The following is an 18,990-nucleotide window of genomic DNA, read 5'->3' as shown; positions in this document are numbered from 1 at the left end:
TCTTGTAAATAGCCTGTTTATTTTTTTTTTATAGAAAGCCACAACAGAAAGTGATTAGTATGTAACTATAGAAGAACATTTACATCCAAGAATCAACAAATTCTTCAAATTCATATTTTAAAAATAGTTTGAGTGTTAATTATAGGAGGACCTTGATGGCATCATTTTGTGAACAGTTCACGTTTAGAACAAGCTCAAGACACAGCTTGAAAGCAGCTCTCTTTTTAGACGTAAGCGTTTTTGTCAAACTGTTTTGAAGGGTTCGAGGTTTTAAAATCTCCTTCTCTGCTGTGATACTTTGTCCGAGAAGACATGACAGACGTGGCCCCATTGTACGTGTATCCCATTCTGAAAGGCAAAACAGTTTGGTAGATGGTCTTTTATTACACGTAGGACAAACAAAAACAGGAAGAAACCATATCCCCCCATTTCTGTCACAGCTAAGTTGTCTTTCCCTGATTAGGTTTAGCTTTATTCCCTTCTCAGCCCAAGAAATAGTTCAGTGTCATTTCAGAACAGCTAGTGTGACTAAGAGAATCTCAGAAGAAACTTATGGCTTCTTAGTTTGTTCAGTTATTCTCCTTCAAAACTTAAATAAAACGTTATCTTCCTGGAATCTTGGAGACTGTGATGACCTTAATCAGCAATTTCCACCTATGTGAAAATTATGAGGCCAAAGTGAAGAATATGCCCCTAAAGTTAGCAAGATTTCTACTTACAGTGATAGCTTTGGAACATAAGAATGTCAAACTCTGCTTTTTTTTGATGCTTCATCAAAAAAAATTTTTTTTAATTGAAGGATAATTGCTTTACAATATTGTGTTGATTTCTGTCCTATATCAACACAAGCTCTGCTTTTTAAATTAATTCTCTATTCTATTCAATATAATTTTACCATATTAAATGTTATATTTACTATATATTCTTAACCTTTCCCAATTTTGGGTGTTTGAAGTTTTTAAAAATCATATGAACTACCTATAATTTATCCCACATATAACAATCTAGAATAGTATTGTACTTTTTAACAGGTCATTTTTGTCTCTTTTCATACCTGGGTGCTTTGTTGTTATCAGATATTGAAAAGCAAAATATGACACCACCAATTATGCAGAGTGAGGCTCCTGCCCATCCAATAAACAGAGCAGCTCCTAACTCGTACCTGTGAAGAGTACCACACGTGTTAAAGCTTACTGATTTGGGGAGTAAACAGCATTTAACACTACTAGCCAACACTTACTAAATGCTCATAATACACTTGCAATGGGAACTTACACAGGAAGCAATAATATCTGTAAAGAAAGCTTTATACTTTTCTCAAAGTGTTTTTATAGCCTTCACTCAACTGTATCTTCCCAACATCCCAAAAGGAAGCTGAAGGCATCGGCATCCCTTTGGGTAAAGCAGAAGCCGTGGACTCAAGGTGAGGCCTCCTGGCTCTGCCAGCATATTGCCTCTGGGCTCTGCCTGAAGCCCAAACATTTCCATCTATTTATCCTGTTGTGCAGGGTAAATTATTTAGGCAGGCTTTAGTTGGAAACAGGAAAGTTGCTTCTGCTTTTATTTTAGTTCAGTAAGTGGTTAAGCATCTGCTGTGGGCAGTCATGTGCAAAGTGCCAAAGGGTGACAGAACACGCCACCCCAACTATGCCACTTTGGCACAAGGAGCCAAAAGCAACTGAGAAGAAACAGGAAAGCTCTGCCTTCTCCCCGTTTGCCTAAAAGCAGGGCATAAATGTGTCAAACTGTCCCCCATCCTCTCACTGCCAGGAAGAAGTTAATTCTCAGATACTGAACACCCTGCTTGGCCCACAAGTGGCACCAGAGCAATCTACATGAACAAACTTCACTAATTTGCATCTTTCATTCGTTCCCTCCTCACATTCAGGTAAGTCACTCTATTGTGACTGACTCTTTGCGACCCCATGGACTGCAACATGCCAGGCTTCCCTGTCCATCACCAACTCCCGGAGCTTGCTCAAACTCATGTCCATCAAGTTGGTGATGCCATCCAACCATCTCATCCTCTGTCGTCCCCTTCTCCTCCTTCCTTCAATCTTTCCTAACCTCAGGGTCTTTTCCAATGAGTCAGTTCTTCGCATCAGGTGGCCAAAGTATTGGAGTTTCAGCTTCAACATTAGTCCTTCCAATGAATATTCAGAACTGATTTCCTTTAGGATTGTCCCTCCTCACATGCCTTCCCACAATTTGTGCCTCTAGAAGCTCAAAGTCCTTTTCCTTTGTCTTGTCACTTCTCTACAGATGTACTGTTCTTTTGTTAAGATGCTATATAAGCCCAAGTTCTAGCCACCCTTTGAATTACATGCCACTGGGTACTCTCTTGTGTAGGGGCGATGCACATATAAATAAACTCCAGTTTTCTCTTATTAATCTATCTTCTGAGCAGAGAACCTAGGAGAGTAGAGGAAAAAAATTGTTTTCTTCCTCTACAGTGTCCACGATAGATACAGCCTCATCATGCTTATCACTACAGTCCAGTGAGAGATGAATAAAAAAGTATCATTTAGTGACAGCCTGCTATGAAGCCTCTCCTTGATGGCAGGCCACTGGTGACTAGAACAGATGCAAAGGTAAGTAAGACAGCCCTTGCCCTGGAGAGGTCACCATACAAAGGTACAAACAACACTACCGAGAACAACAGAGGAAATGACAGTGGAGGGCTGGAGGATGTTCTTTCAGGGGAGATATATATATGTATATTTCGGAGGAACAAATATAGAATGAGAAAAGTATACCAAAATTTCAGAGATTGTGGGGTTCTCCTATCTGCCTATCCTTTTCCTGAAGAATTTTTTTTTTTAAATAAAGAAGTGATTCTCAGACTTTTAGCTCACAGACTCTATCACAAGGTGAAAACAAATGGATGACATTCCCTACCTAATGGTGCCTTTCAGTGTTAAATGAAGTCAGAGGGGGAAGGGTCTGTTTTGACCATACAGAATCCGCAGAGAGGCTGAGAATGGAAGGAAGAGTTGAGAGTAGGAGGGGAAAGTTGGGGTCAAGGTCAGGCTACCCACCCTGCACCTGGTTGCAGGGTCAGGCTTAGGTATCAAGGCCTCCCCACACTCTGGACAGCATCTGGCATGCGTGACCTGTGCCTGACCTGAGCTTTGTCTCATCCTTTTCGGCATGCTGTGTCACTATGTCTGAACTCCTGTCTGGGCAGGGGCAGGCAGCTGTGGTGGTGTGACAGTGTGGCCCCGGCCGCCAGCCAGTGGGAGCAGGAAGCAGCGTTTACACAAGGCAAGGGCCTGGTGGTCTACTTGCCCATTTCCAGATCTGGCTCTTCAGTTAATTTCACAGCTTCCATTTGCAACTGGGAAGAGGTGAATTATATAATACACACTACAACTTGGCGTGTGCATGCATGCTAAGTCACTTCAGTTGTGTCCGACTCTTTGTGACCCCGTGGACTGTAGCCAGCCAGGCTCCTCTGTCCATGGGATTCTCCAGGCAAGAGTACTAGAGTGGGTTGCCACTGTTACATAATACACACTGCCTAGTGATCCCTTCTTTTTTCACTCTTGTGTTGCCTTACCTGGGGAATCAAGGTGAGAGCTAAAGGAAGGAAGAGCTATAAGCACCTCATCCTGCACTAAAGCACTGATTAGGCTCTGGGAACCGAGAAACTTCTCGAACTGTTTCAATCAGAGGCAGCAGCAGAAAAGAGAAGGTCAGTGTACGTGGGGAAAAAGCCTTCAGTGTGCACAAAAACCAGCTTGAAAGAGGACTGCACAGTGAAGTGTACAGGTGAAAAGAGCTTGCCAGATCAAGAGTGTTAACCTGGTAGTTTTATAAAAGATACCTTCATTAAATATCATGTTACACATCTACAAAGGATATCCTGGATTCCCACAATAGGCCTTTCTTGTACGATGTTTGGATGACATTATACAAATAAAACGAGCAGAGGGCCTGCCAAGTTGTAGGTCCCGGTTAGTGGACCTCTTTAAAATATCTGCAATTCCTACAGTAAGCTGGCATCCAGTCCATCCACTGTCATGCTATTACTGCAAAGACAGCTAAAGGATGACCACACTGAACATTTCGACATGGAGGACATTATTATAGGATTACAATTTAACAATACTTTCTATTTTTCTTTATTTTTCTCCTTAGAGCTTAGGCTGTCTTCTCTCCTGAAACTATGCATTAGTATATTAACTTTCAGTGTAAATACTCCTGGAAAAAACAATCTTGAGATTTTTCTTAAAATATTTAGCTTTCTAAAAGAGGATGCCAGTGCCAGGATCATGGTTGAAAATAAGTCTCTAGTAATTGATAGTGGTCCATTAGGGCATAGGTTGGTAGAACTCAAATCATAGGTCAGCACTGTGAATTCATTTAAAAACAGCATACAACTGGGTAGAAATCAGAGGATAACTATCTACACAGCTCAGACGTTGGGAGCTATTTCTTTATTTTAATTTAAGCCAACTGAAACTTTCTGAAGGGATTTAAGAGTCACCAGTATGGCTTATATTAAAAACTGGTTTGGGAATTCCCTGGAGGTCCAGTGGTTAGGACTCTGAGCTTCCGCTGCAGGGGGCATGGGTTCAATCCCTGGTCATGGAACTGGTTCACTTACTCCTGTTTTTAAACATATTTTTAGATTTTCTAAAATCTAAACATAGACTCTATTCCAAGGAGAGTATCATTTCCTTTTGAGCTTTTTATGAATTCTGTCAGAGTCAGATATTTAATAAATAGAACCATTTTAAAGCTAAAGTCTTGAAGAGACTCCATGTCTATACCAATAGCTTCTAACAACTGGATGCAAGGGATTGTGATGTGGTTCTCTCTCTTAGAGACTTTTTCTTCTTCCTTTTGTTGAAAGACACTTACAGCAGACTTATTCAACAGTGGCTTGAATTCACACCCATCAGTATGCGTGATCTGGCAAAAACAGAAGTATTATTGAAAGACAGGACTGAGGGTGAGCCACGTAACATCCATTCAGGTTTGTTCCGGGCCACGGCTCCTCTGACATTCATTGGGAAACTCCATCTCTGCCTGGAAATCTTTCTTCACTTTTGGTAACACTGAGAAGCTGACTTCAGCGCCTCAGGAGATCATGCAAATTTCAGATGATCTGCTGCAGGTCTGTCTTTTGTTAACAATATCTTCCTGGCCCTAGACCAGCTTTCCCACTCTTTACTGAGCTGTTACAATTGCCAAAATTTCTTCATTAATCGGAAAGGCTACCAGTCTGCTTAGCACCAGACAGATGCAGGATCGACAGGCTGAGGACTGATCTCTGTTTTACAGATCAGAACGTTGTTCTTCGATTATCTCTCACATATTCTGTTCAATGGAAAGGACTCATAAAAGCAGGCTTATGACCTGAATTCATGTATGTAATTGTGAATCTAGTAAACAAGTAATAGGTAACATTTTTCTTTCTATAGAGAGAAAGTAAAGCACAGATTAATGACCAGAATTTTCCCAAAAAAGAACCATAATGATCTACGGCATTAAAATACACCTTGAATTACTAGATGAAATTAATTCTTATTCACCTGGCTGTGCTAGGGATCCAGACTACTGTTCATTTCCTAATGAGAGCACCTGGGCTAGAACCACGCTCAGTGGTCTAAATTCTTATGCATTTCATATTTACCTCCTATTTTAGCCTAGTAACATGCACAGTAATTCTTAGGGGACGAATTGAGGAACACCTCTTATTTTTACCTCTTTATCTCTGTCTTTCTTGCACCCAAACCCCTGTTATCATTTGATCTGCCATCTACAGGGAGCACGTGTATCCCATCTACCCTGTCACCTACCTCTGATGGCAGGTGACACCATCAGAGAAGTGACAAGCTAGATATTGTTCGAATCATGTGTTTCAGGGTGAATGAGAGAACACACGCTGTTCTCAAGGATCTTAGTCTAGAGGAGATGGTCAGACATTAAACAAATAATTAAAGGACAATGACGCCTAACAACAGAAGCAGAAGAACATGTGTTTGCAAAGTAAACATTACATGTTCTCCCAAATCCGTATAGATGTGATTTTTTTAAACTAAGAGTCCACCATAACAGCAGCTACTGTCAGATCACTGTACCAGGATTTTGTTTTTTGTGTTAAGTATTTTGGCATGTATTATCATATTTGATCTTCAATTCTAAGAGACAGTTCTTCCTACCGTCAGAGCAAACTGAACCTGGGTGAGATTAAACTACTTGCCTCCCCATACCTCAGCTAAGTAAACAGTAGAACCAGGATTTAAAACCAATAACTGATTCCAATCCTTGAGCTCTTTTTTAAAAAAATTAATGTTTACTGGAGTATAGTTGCTTTAAGAGCCTGGTGAGCTACAGTCCACAGGGTCGCAGAGAGTCAGACACGACTGAGCTGCTAACACACATAGTTGCTTTATAATGTTGTGTTTGTTTCTGCTGTAAAGCAAAGTCAATCAGTTAATCTCAATCTTTTTGACCTACCTGCCAGAGTAATAAAATAAAAGCAAAAATAAACAAATGGGGCTTAATTAAAAGCTTTTGCATAGCAAAGGATACCATAAGCCAATCCCAAGCTCTTAGCCATCACTCTTTCTCCCTTTTTACCTTAGCTAAGGAAAAGATAGGATCAATATGAAAAGATACAATCAGATCCCGAGCTCTTAGCCATCACTCTTTCTCCCTTTTTACCTTAGCTAAGGAAAAGAAGGGATCAATATGAAAAGATACAATCAGTGCAATGTTTTGGGCTTGTCATTTCAGAAAGATGTGAGTTTTCCCTCTTTCCTCGGCTCATTGCCTTCTCAGTGGCTCTAGGGTATGGAATTTTTTTTCAGAATTCCCTCTGGCTGTCTTTTCACCCAGCACAAAAAGAGGTGAGGGTAGTAATTAAAATCAGGGCTTGCTGGATTTGAAAAAAGAAACTGCAGCTCCTCCGTAAACAAAACCAAACTGTTTAACAAAAGAAAAAAACCTCATCCTTTTAAGATCCCCAGAGAAAAGTGAGCTTGCTAGAGGTTGCAGAGCTAGAAGCCAAGTCTTTTGACCTCAAGGATGGCCATTTTTTCCAAACATACTGTCCTACTCCTTATGTTTTAAAAGTTCCAAGTTTAGGAAGTACATCCATATATTATCAATGCTAACTTTTAAAAATTGAATTCCATTGGTATACTGATCTTTTAAACATTACCATCAAAAAGAAACTTAACTCAAAGGCTTATATAATCCTTGGAGGAGGAAATGGCAATCCACTCCAGTACTCTTGCCTGGAGAATTCCATGGACAGAACAGCCTGGCAAGCCCCAGTTCATGGGGTCGAAAAGAGTTGGACATGACTGAGCAACTAACACTTATATAATCCAAGTTCTGTATCATCGCATGGATGGATTTTATGTGAACAAGTATTCTACAGGCATTATCTACAAGCACACCTTTCCCCCAGATACCCAGCATTCTTTTGGGGTCCCAGGTACCAGAAGCAGGCTATTTAGTGCCCACCAATCCATGTATCTCCCAAGGCTGCTGCATTCTCCTCTCCGTTATGCAATTCATGTTAGTTAACAGCTTACTCAGTGATCTGCAAGACACCGCAAAATTTCCTACCCAAGGCTTCCCAAAGAGCCACGAAATAGTGGCAGGCACCTCCCAAACCATGGCTAGAATCGAAAGGGATAATTTAAATAAGCATCTACCTGCATATGGAAACTTCAAAGAAATGTAAAATAAATGAACTGCTATGTTAATAGCCTCTGCTTAAGGGTCAGCCCCATTTAAAAGAATAGCGTTCACTGAGTGCCTACTCTAGGCACCAGTCTAAACAGCTGAAATGTACTATCTCATTAATCCTCACGATAAACTCATAGTTCTCATTCTTCCCATTTTACAGATGAGGAACACAGGACACGAGATAGGACAAGTGATTTCTTCAAGGCTACACCACTAAAAGATGGCAGAGCTGGGGTTCTCTCCCAGGCAGCCTGGATCCAGGGTCCTCATTCTTGAGGTCTCCCCTCCCCCATCCCTTTAACCAAATCTCCCCAAGCATGCTCAGTCTTTCCACCCTAAGAGAGATGCAGACAGACAGACAGACAGACACCACTGCTTACTAATCATCTTTGCTGTAAACATCAGAGAGTATGGACTAGTTACAAGAGATGCCCAAATCAGCAAGATGTGGTCTTCACTTCAAGATACTCCTGGTCTTGTTTGGAAGATGGACCGACAGGCAAGTGCCACTGCCCAGTGGGATTGGAACAGAAGCACCAGGAGCAAAGGAAGCACCCTGGTGGGCACCTCATCCAGAATGCAATTCCTGCAGGATACACAGAGGTGGGCCGGGATGTGAAAAGGAGAGGGGAAGGGCTGGTGGTGGTAAAAGCTGAGTCACCGGGAAGCATGGCAAACTGGAAGAAATCGTGGCTTCGTATACTGGTCAGTGAAAACAAAACGACAGTTGCCAAACATTTAATTTCTAAGTATATTAAGTTCTGCCAGCATGAAAAAAGCATCAGAGCAATTCTGATGATCTCAAGTGGTCAGTCCTACCACAGAACAAAGTGAATCCTTCTTAATATTTAACAGTCAAATTCTGGTTTGTTCTTAACACTTGGCACTGCTATGGAATCCCTTACCTGAGACTCTATGAACCTCTTATCAGTATTAATTCATTCTCCAAATAACCTCATGATTGGAACAAGCTTAAGTAAACAAACATCTATAATTCATTAAATTATAATAAGGTCAGAGTACAGAAGTTAAATATCTTGGCAAGGCCACCTAGTGAGATCGATTGTCCTTTCAAGTTCACCCGGGAAAATGTGTCTCGTCTAGAAACATACTTCTTAAATTGTCTGCTGTGCATTTAACTTGACAGATAACAGGAATGAGACTTTACCAGGAAGCAGACAGTTGTTTATTTCTAATTACTAAATAACCACAACAGTGAAAAGATTTTACCTTAGTAAAACTTAAAGTAGAAACTAACTGTATTCCAGGAATGAAGAGTGCTAGAGGTAAATAGCTCCATGGTTTTAAAAACTCTGAACTTAAAAAGGCTTGAGTATGATAAGACCCAAACCATGAATATCTGAGCCAAAATGTTAATGATAAATCTCACTGACTAAAAGAGAATAAATCTAAGATCAGATGTTCTGTTTTCTCAATTAAGGAAATTGGTTCAATGCTCTAACTTTGCATGATTTGAAAAGAAGTTTCTTTATGCCAATCAATTCTTCTTTGGAACTATCTATTTAAGAAACAAACAAAGCAAGACACTCAGGAAGTTAGTGGTTTGGACAACAGATGGTGAGAATACTGTATATTTCAACAAAATGACAGGGTGAATCATACTCTGGGGTGCTTATGACCATCAGTTTGCAGGAGGATAGATTTTATTTTAATTTGGTAGATATTGCTTTAATAAAAAGGAGGAAGTTTGTTTGAAACAGCCCAAAGGGAAGCATTGAGAAAGTTTTCAAGGCTTTGCAGGAGTCCATCCTGGAGCCATAAAACATAATCACAACTTGAATCAAAGCAAAGAAGCAAAACGAAAGGAAAAAAAAAAGTGAGGAAATGGCAGAACACAACCATAGCCAGGTGAAACTCTTTAAGGACTGCAGTTGCAATCAAATGATTGTAGGCAGGAAGAAAAATCTTCCCAGATAAGTTGTGGGAAAGAAAGGGTTTCAGAAATAATCAGCCACTGAACACAAAGCCTGACACTGTTTGCAGTGCAACTGCCACAATCTTCATCCCAATGATATGTCAGAAGCCGCTCATTTTGTTCCCTCATCAGTAAAGCACCTCCTGAGTTCCCTGCACATAGTAGGAGTGTGGTGTGAACTCTGCGGATGAGCTTAGTCCTGTGCGTCTAATGTAAGCAACCAAGGTGAGTCTTGGACATCCACAAGAATCCTTAAGAAAAACAATAGCAACAAAATCAGGTTCTGCGGCCCAAACTGTTTTTCAATGCATCTTAGGGCAGGTATTTGCTCACCAGAAATTTATTTATTTTTTTATATTAATGAAAGATTTAATATAGCAAGAGATATAACAACCATAAACATTTATGCACATAATGACAGAATATCTATGAAGCAAAAACTGACAGAATCGAAAAAGGAATAAACAGTTCTACTATGATAGTTGGAGATTTCAGTATCTTACAGTAATTAACAGAACAACCAATCAGAAGATAAGGAGATAGAGGACTTAACGCAATAAACTAATGAGATCTAAGAGACATATACAGAACACCAACCAACAACAGCATAAACATTCTTCTCAAATGCACAAGACATTTTCCAAGATAGTCCCTATATTAGGCCATGAATTAAGTCGCCAGAAATTTAAACTAGAGCATGTGGCAAACACCTGTTCCTCACTGCTGACTAAACACACACATCCCTGTGCCACAGACGCGCCGTCTAGGGCGGCAGGGAGAGCTGCTGCTCTAGGAAGATGAATGCATGATACAGATGGGAGAGGAGGATGAGCCAGCCTTCTGTCTCCATTCTCACAGAGGCTTCCTCAGTCTGCTGAGATAACAGAAGGCCTTTCTGCTAATCCCGAGGGGACTAGCTCTGCGGATCAGAATTTCACTTAACCAGGTATCATGCTAGGCAAATAAGAGATGATATATAAGTGTTTTCTGTTCTCAAGGAACTTACTCTCATGAACATCAATGAAGACACCAAGGAAATAATCAGAACACCCCTGGAGGGGTGTCCTCACCCCAGCCCCCCTAGGGCTGCCTCTGCCTTTGGCAGCAGTTCTCCAACATATTCCTCTCCGAGTTCATGCACAAACTACATCAGAGGCACCGATGACTAAACTCTAGGAAATGCCAGCTTGGGAAGTCTGCTCCCCTAGAATATGCCAAAATCAAAATCTCACTTCAGAAATTAAACACTTTAAGACCTATGGAATCAGTTTACTTTGTGTTGATATCCAATTTTCAGCTTATTGATTTTCCTAATTTTTGTCTCCTTCTCTTCTACTAGAGGCTACTGTAAGAGTAAAATAATAAAATAAAATAACATTTGAAATGCTCTGGTCAATGGTAGGGCATAACATGTGTTAGATATTATTTTCATTATATAAGCATTTACTATTTATGCATGAACTATACAAGAGACACTACTAGAAAAATCATTTCCTAAAGATTCCTAAATCCACCAGAAAAACAGTAATGGATCCTGATCAGACATTTTAGTAATTACTCTTTTAAAATTCTATAGTGTTTTATCTAAAGACTGAAAGAAAATCCCCAGCCTGGTTGTTAGCAGTACACATGCATACACGAGCAGTTTTCTACAGGAATCTATGGGAATATTCTCACGGAAGACACACTGTTTGATCTATTATGATTTCTAATTTGGTATTCTGTGGGTTTTTTCCAAAGCAAAGAAGTAAGCCTAGGGAAACTATAAAAAGCAACAGCCCACAGTTAAAAACCAACAGCAACAAGAGAACTGGTCTGTAAGTGCCAAAGCATTCACCTGCAGCTGAAACTGGTCACATCTGGGTGTCTGTGCCACTCTTCGAGAATTTTTTTTAAAGACCCTGCATCGTGTACAGTTTATTAGGTATAACTTGTTAAGGCCAGAGTCAACAGAGCAAATGTAAAAGGCTGATTAAAAATGAAAAATAATATTTTATTCACTATCATTTAATCATTTCTTATCTTCAAAATCACAGCCTCGTTTTCATCTCAATGTCTGTGATGGAAACTGGCCTACAGCCTAAAATCTGGCAAGTATCATTTTGAATGGACAACAATCAAGGCAAGCTCTTAATTTTCGGTTATCACACTTTCTCCTTCTTTCCTCCCCATCTTGCACCTCTCTTTCACTTTTCCCCAATTTGACTTCAGTTTTACAATGTATGGCTTCCCTGGTAGCTCAGATGGTAAAGCGTCTGCCTAAAATGCGGGAGACCCGGGTTCAATCCCTGGGTCGGGAAGACCCCCTGGAGAAGGAAATGGCAACCCACTCCAGTATTCTTGCCTGGGAAATCCCATGGACTGAGGATCCTGGTAGGCTACAGTCCATGGGGTCGCAAAGAGTCAGATAGGACTGAGTAGTCAGATAGGACTGAGTGACTTCACTTTACAATGCATAGCAGATGACCTTTAGCGTTCTAAATCCTAAGCCTTGAGCTATTTAGAGACAAGTATGTTACAAGACACTTGTAACACTAATGCAGTGATTCAGTGCATCTTTTGCCAATGTAGCACCTACACTGTTTGCTCTTAAATGATGTCATCAAATAGCCTCTATCAGTATGTCCCAGTTTCATAGGCCATAGAGGAAATTTAGGTACCTTAATTTAGAAGATGATTTTAAACCTGTTTCCTGTAAGCCACAAGCACACAGACTTAAGAAGAGTACTTACTTTTGCTCCACGAAGAGGGGATCAAAGAATTCTGTTGTGATTTTGTTTGCATACAGGGAACACCCGGTCATTGAGCACAGCCCTAAAGAGCATCAGAAGGAAAGCACTATGACACCTGGTGTTTCATGAACATCCTGAAGCACCTTGTTTGGAAGAAAGTTACTATTTACCTGACAGTATGAATACAATCCCAGCCAAACAAGCAATTTTAGCTTTGGCTTTATCTGAGCCTCCGACTTTGGTACATTTCATGCCAATCAGGGCGAATATGGAACCGAAAAAGCCCAGGCTGACAGCGGCAATCATAAGTCCTCTACATGCCTGGATGTAACCTGCAATTAAAGTAAGGCATTTACATTAGCATAAAACATGTGGTTGTCCAGAGCGAAACTCACATTTTACATTGTCCTCCTGAATGACTTTCTGTTTTCGGGGAAAAAAAAAAAAAGGACTGTAAAATGGTTAAAACACATGTTAAAACAAGAATGGAAAGAAAGTTAATCCCTATGGCACACTTTTCAGTCTGGCATATGCAGGATCCTCAGGCTACATCTCTGAGTGTTATTATTCCCACAGTCACAGATGAGGAAACCGAGACACACAAAAGCTACATGATATGCCAGGGATGAGTGAGTAAGAGGCTGGAATGAATTCCATTCAGATCTGGCTACAAAATCCACATGCCACTGCCTTTCACCCTGAGAAACCTCATCTGCCACTCTCTCAACCCTCTTATTCCTTTGCACATCAGACCTTTAAAACAGATGTTTTAATGATTTTGACACTGAAAACCTTATAATTGAGCAGAGCTCCCAAAGAGTCACATCTTCTAATATTAGTGAAAGATTATAAATGAGACTGAAATATCATCATGAACCTTGAGGAATCTAAATTAAGATGTATTTTCATGACCTTTTAAAAATTCTTCAGGGCACATACAATAACACTGGGTTTAAATAAGCACTGGTTAGTTCCTAGAAGAATATTTCATAATTATGAAATTAACTGCATACAAATGGATACTTTCCAAGTATCCTAAAAGCTTGCTCTGTTGGTTTCTTTGAGCATTCCTCCTACACCACTCATTTTCTTAGTCATATCTTCTTATTTGCACAGCCAGGATGATGGTAAACTTCAGACTGGCTTTTGTCCAGACACTAACAAATTTTAAATTAATAGGATTTAAATGAATACATTTAAAAAATGTCATTATGTTCATTTCAGCCTGAAACAGTGCTAAATGTCAATCTGCAATAGTGACGACACAGCAGTGTAAGTAAATATTTGTTAAACAAATGAACACAGTATCTATCAGGTTTACATTTGGGATTGACCTTTTTTATTTGAAAAAACTCTTAAGTGCCAAGATACACCAAGTCATTTCCTACTGTGTTCAGGCAAAGCCTATGATAATCATAAATATTAATTCTAAGGCTACAATAATCATATATTCAGGGAATAATGCTGGAAGGTGGCCTCCAGGCCATGTTTCTTGATCAAAAAATAAAATTTTAAGTTTTATTCCTATCCCCAGGATCCATTTTGAAGAGTACCCAGAAGACGTTCTAATTGATTGAACAAATTTAGGCCTCTACAAATGCAAACCACAGTCAAGCCCCCCAAAAATCAGTCCTGAATATTCACTGGAAGGACCGTTGCTGAAGCTGAAGCTTTAGCCACCTGATGTGAAGAGCTGACTCATTGGAAAAGAGCCTAACGCTGGGAAAGATTAAAGGCAGGAGGAGAAAGAGACGACAGAGGATGAGATGGTTAGAAGGACGACAGAGGATGAGATGGTTAGAAGGCATCACCAACGCAATAGACATGAATTTAAGCAAATACTGGGAGACAGTGGAGGATAGAGGAGCCTGGCATGCTGCAAGCCATGGGGTCACAAAGAGTCGGACCTGACTTAGCAATTGAACATCACCACCACCACAAATGCAGAAAGCAAGGACAACGATCTTCCATTTTATAGTGTGAACTGTTTCCAGACAGAAAATAATTTTACTGATGGTGAGGCTGTCAAAAAAAACCAAACAAACAGTAAAAGAAACTTATTTTTAGCAAAACAGGATAACAGAAGCTTATTTTGGTAGTAATAGTAGTGCTGCAAGGGCGATCTGTGTGTTTGCTGCAGAATACTAACTCAGCTCCATTTTAAACTGCAATCCTCTAGTCCCCCAGCCAGAACCCAGGGAGCGTAGCAGCACAGGGGGAAGAAGCCTGTTAGTTCCTTGCAAGGTTAAAGAGAGTCCTCCAGAGTAACCGCAACTGGCTCATCACTTACCACCAGAGCTACTGGGACAGTGTGGTTTCAATAGTTTTTTGACATTTGTTTCAATCTATGGTTTTGAGATATTTTAGCTGATTCTTACTGCAATCCTAAACAGACAAGAAAGTGTATGTGTGACTTAATGGTAGTAATAGTCGCTCAATCGTGTCCAACTCTTCGTGACCCCATGGACTGTAGCCTACCAGGTTCCTCTGTCCATGAGATTCTCCAGGCAAGAATACTGGAGTGGGTTGCCATTCCCTTCTCCAGAGGATCTTCCCGACCCAGAGATTGAGCCCACGTCTCTTGCATCTCCTGTATTGGCAAGGTGATTCTTTACCACTAGTGCTACCTAGGAAGCCCATAACCTCTATTATATATGTTTAAAAAAAAAAAAAAGATTCTAGAAAAGCTTATCATCCACCATAATTTGCATTTACCTTAGTAATCTCATCGACTTTATGTACAGAAAACACAGGAGCTGTGCAAATGGTTAAGTCTACAGTCTGATCACTCAGAATGTGAAATGCATTTTCCCAGATGGTACACAGTGGTCAGAATCCCAGGCTGGTGCACTCAACCCTTAATATGACTGGGGAAAATAACAGTAGGCTTTAAACTTTAATCGTTACTCATATTATTTTTTTCTGAGTTTCTCACTCAGTTCTCCTGTCTCAGCTCTGATGCCTGCAGAAAGACTGGCTCTGCCCTCTTGGCACAAGAGGAGAGAGGAGAGAGAGCAGGTTCTAATGACGTCAGTCCTTCATCAGAACCAACCAGAACCCTGATGTGGAGGGGAAGGTAACTCTGCCTACCATGAGAACAGCAGCAATAAGTTGCTAACTCATCACATGCATAAAGGGTTTCCCTGGTGGCTCAGACGGTAAAGAATCCGACCACAATGTTAGAGATGGGGGTTCAATCCCTGGGTGGGGAAGATCCCCTGGAGATGGGAGTGGTAACTCACTCCAGTACTCTTGCATGAAAATTCCCATGGACAGTGGAGCCTGGAGGACTACAGTCCACGAGGTTGCAAAGAGTCAGACATGACTGAGCGATTAAGCATCACAGCACATGTACAAAAGAAGGCACTTCAGGGTCTAGAGTTCCTGGGATAAACTTCACTGCCAGCCATAAATGGAACCCAGTTGTTGGTAGGCTTGAGGTCTGTAAATTAGGGGCTACCAGTTCTTAAAACACCCACAGACTCAAGCCTTGGGTGACTTCCCACAAACTCTTTCAGAGTTTATCTTTTGCAAAGCAGACTTCTACAACCTTGCTTTTTAACAGTTCCGGAGGTTAAAATTTATAAGTAACACCCTCAAGTGAAGTGGTGGTAAAAACCTAGTCAAGGAGGCTATTATTTTTGACAGGTCTAATTTACTGACACCGTTAATAGCTAATTGACACATTAAAGTGCTGAGGCATGAACATATTTGCTCAGAAGTTCTCTGAAGTATAATTTATAGTTAACTTCCTTGGAAAAAATGACAAACATTCCCACTAACAAAAATAGATGGCATAAACTGAAAAAAAAACAAAACTAAACTAAAGCCTAGCTTAAAATGCTTCCCAGCTGTAGTTCAAGTGGTACTTTGAAAGGAATATGGGTTAGCAATAAACAGAAATCACCAGCTCGTTCAACCGTGAGTTTTTCAATTAGTAAAATACCATGACTTTAATGAATTCCATTGGAGGAAACCTTCAAGGTGTCCCTTAAAAGTTAAATGTTTTCCACACATACCTTATTTTCCATTTCCAACTAGCAGAAATAAAAATATCCACTTGGTGGAGACAATTTCCTAGCTGCACTCTTGCTAGTTGTTGATTGAAGGAAGGGGAAAAAAAGAAAAATAATGTGCTTTTCTTGGGCTAGTAGCTTCATGTGCTTTTTCGCAGATCCTTTGCGAGAAGGATGGTTTGAGGGGCAAACCCAAACTCTGGATTTCAGCCCCGGTTCCTCTCTTTACCTGCTGTGTTTCCTTGACTACATTCCCTAATCTCTCCAAGCCTGTTTTCGCATCTGTAAAACCCAGGGAAAACAGCACTTACTTCACAGGAGGAATAATATGAACTAAGTGTCTGGTGAGTGGTAAGAAACACATCAAAGCTTCCCGTCTCTAACACTAAGATTGATTCTAGGCAGAAATTAGAGCTGGAATTTTAACATGGCATTACATTCAATCTGTACATTCAGCTTTTTCCTTATAGGGAAAACTGGGAAAACAATAATACCTCTTGACAATGAGGAATCACAGCTTTGACCTTATACAGGAAATTCAGAATAATGACCCCATCCTATGTGTCCAAGAAACATGTTCTTCCACCTAAGAGGAGATGGGGAGAACTGTGAGCCTTCTCTCTCCCTTGGATTCTTCTGCCTGGGTTAAGGGGAGGATTGGCTTACTCGGGGTTGTAGCCACCACAGCTCCTGCTAACGCAGCTTTCTCCCTCCACTTCAAATGCAGTATCAAGAAGTCCAAGTGCACCGTGGGGTGGGCAGGACCCGACTGACGGCCGGCATCCAGCACATGTGGCTGCCCGGAAAGTACACTGCAGAGCGTCAACAAGCAAAGGGGCTTGTTCCGGGAAGATCCACTTGTAAGTGGAGGGGAACTGACTTCTCTCTACAGGGAAATGCAGCTGCGTGGTCGAACTCCCCCCCTTCAAATATTATTCTGGGAGATAATGAAAAGTAAATGATCACTTTGGGATAGGCACTGCCCTCTTAAGCCACAAGAAGCTGAGCCAATAGGATGAGACTGATGGATTATAGGATACATTTCAATGTTTTATATGAGAAAAGACACCCACATTTAAAAGACAAGCAATGGGCTGAGACTGCAACATATCTAACAAATCAAAGACGGACATCTAAAAAAAAAAACAAATCATTTAAACCAAGAGGAAAAAACAGAACCATGGGCATAAGATACAGACAAGCAACTCATAAAAGGAAAAAAAAGTGGTCAATAAGTACATGATAAGATGGTCAAAGTCACAGTAATCAGGGAAATGACAACTAAAAGAATAACATGATAGGCTGCTGCCCACTAAACTGGATGAGAAACTTAGTGGTGAGAATATGGAGAAACAGGTATTCTCATATGCTATGTGGAATTAATCTGGCAGTATAAACTAATAAAATGAATATTCTACTGCTCTGACAATACTATTTCTCAGTATTTACACTACAGAAACACACATGTGCACAAAGAAGCAAACAGAAAGATTTTCAGTAAAACACTAACAGTGAAAAACTAGGAAGGCTTCACCCAACGTCCAACAGTGGGTAAGTCGCTAAATAAACCAGTTTATTTAACAGTATTCATGCAGTCGTTAAAAAGAGTTATTTCTATAGATACCGACTTGGAAAGCTATATTATTAACTTTTAAACAAGGCAGAACAAGCGGTGATGTCATTTATGTTTTTTAAAGTCATTTTCTAGACACAAGAGCACATGTGGAAGGCCATTTTGTGAGCTGAGTTGTATACAAATGTCACGCCTCTTCTTTAGAGCTGGATGGTTGAAAGCTATGCTCTTCTTCCTCCTCACTACCCCTCTGGCCCCCAGATCTTTCTAAAAAAATATTTATTTATTTATTCGTATGTGTGCCTGTATGTGTGTTCAGTGGCTCAGTCGTGTCCGACTCTTTGCGACCTCAGGGACTGTGGCCTGCCAAGCTCCTCTGTCCAGGGGATTTTTACCAGCAAGAATACCAGAGTGGGTTGCCATTTCCTCCTCCAGGGGATCTTCCCGACCCATGGATTGAACCCATGTCTCTTGCTTGTCCTGCACTGGCAAGCAGATTCTTTACCACTGGGTTACCTGGGAATCCCTTATTTGGCTGCCCTAGGTCTTAGTTGCGACATGGGGGTTCTAGTTCCCTGACCAGAGATCAAACCTGGGCATCGGGAGCTCAGAGTCTTAGCCCATGGACCACCAGCGAAGTTCCCATGCCCCCAGATCTTGACCATGATGTCTATTCTCACCTCAGACACATGGGGTGAGGGCTTCACTATTCTCCACCCAATCATGTTCATGAAGTATTTATTTCTCGATCGCCTCCTCTGTCCCCCAACTGTCCCATAGAAGGACACGCACCTGCCTGGCAGCCTCTCAGGGACAAGACAGTTACAAGAGAAGAACGGACGTGTTTAGAACAACAACTGTCAATCCATATTCCTGAATGGAAACCACAGAAATGAGCCTGTCTGTTCAAACATCTATCTGGATGTGTGATCTGCAGGGCAGAGGAAATTGAACAGTCACTCCAGGCCATCAATGGCATCCCAGCTACTTATTTTACACACCACGATGGCAGACCCAGGTGTC

At 40.8% G+C, this 18,990-nt stretch overlaps 1 protein-coding gene across 2 annotated transcripts in view; it reads right to left on the bottom strand.

Annotated features, from left to right (window-relative positions):
* CLDN10 (claudin 10) overlaps positions 1-18,990 on the bottom strand; it is a 91,829-nt gene continuing 72,839 nt past the window's right edge. For both annotated transcript variants that reach the window (XM_043891836.1, XM_043891835.1), the window contains exons 2-5: positions 12,549-12,710; positions 12,379-12,460; positions 1,055-1,162; positions 1-348 (exon numbers count right to left, since the gene is read on the bottom strand). In XM_043891836.1, coding sequence (XP_043747771.1) covers positions 225-348; positions 1,055-1,162; positions 12,379-12,460; positions 12,549-12,710 — 476 coding nt within the window. In that variant the 3' untranslated portion in view covers positions 1-224. The remainder of the gene's footprint in view (positions 349-1,054; positions 1,163-12,378; positions 12,461-12,548; positions 12,711-18,990) is intronic.

The sequence above is a fragment of the Cervus elaphus genome, chromosome 30 (assembly GCF_910594005.1).
Source record: "Cervus elaphus chromosome 30, mCerEla1.1, whole genome shotgun sequence".
Classification (NCBI taxonomy): Eukaryota; Metazoa; Chordata; class Mammalia; order Artiodactyla; family Cervidae; genus Cervus; species Cervus elaphus.
This window is presented reverse-complemented; position numbering and strand designations above follow the sequence as displayed.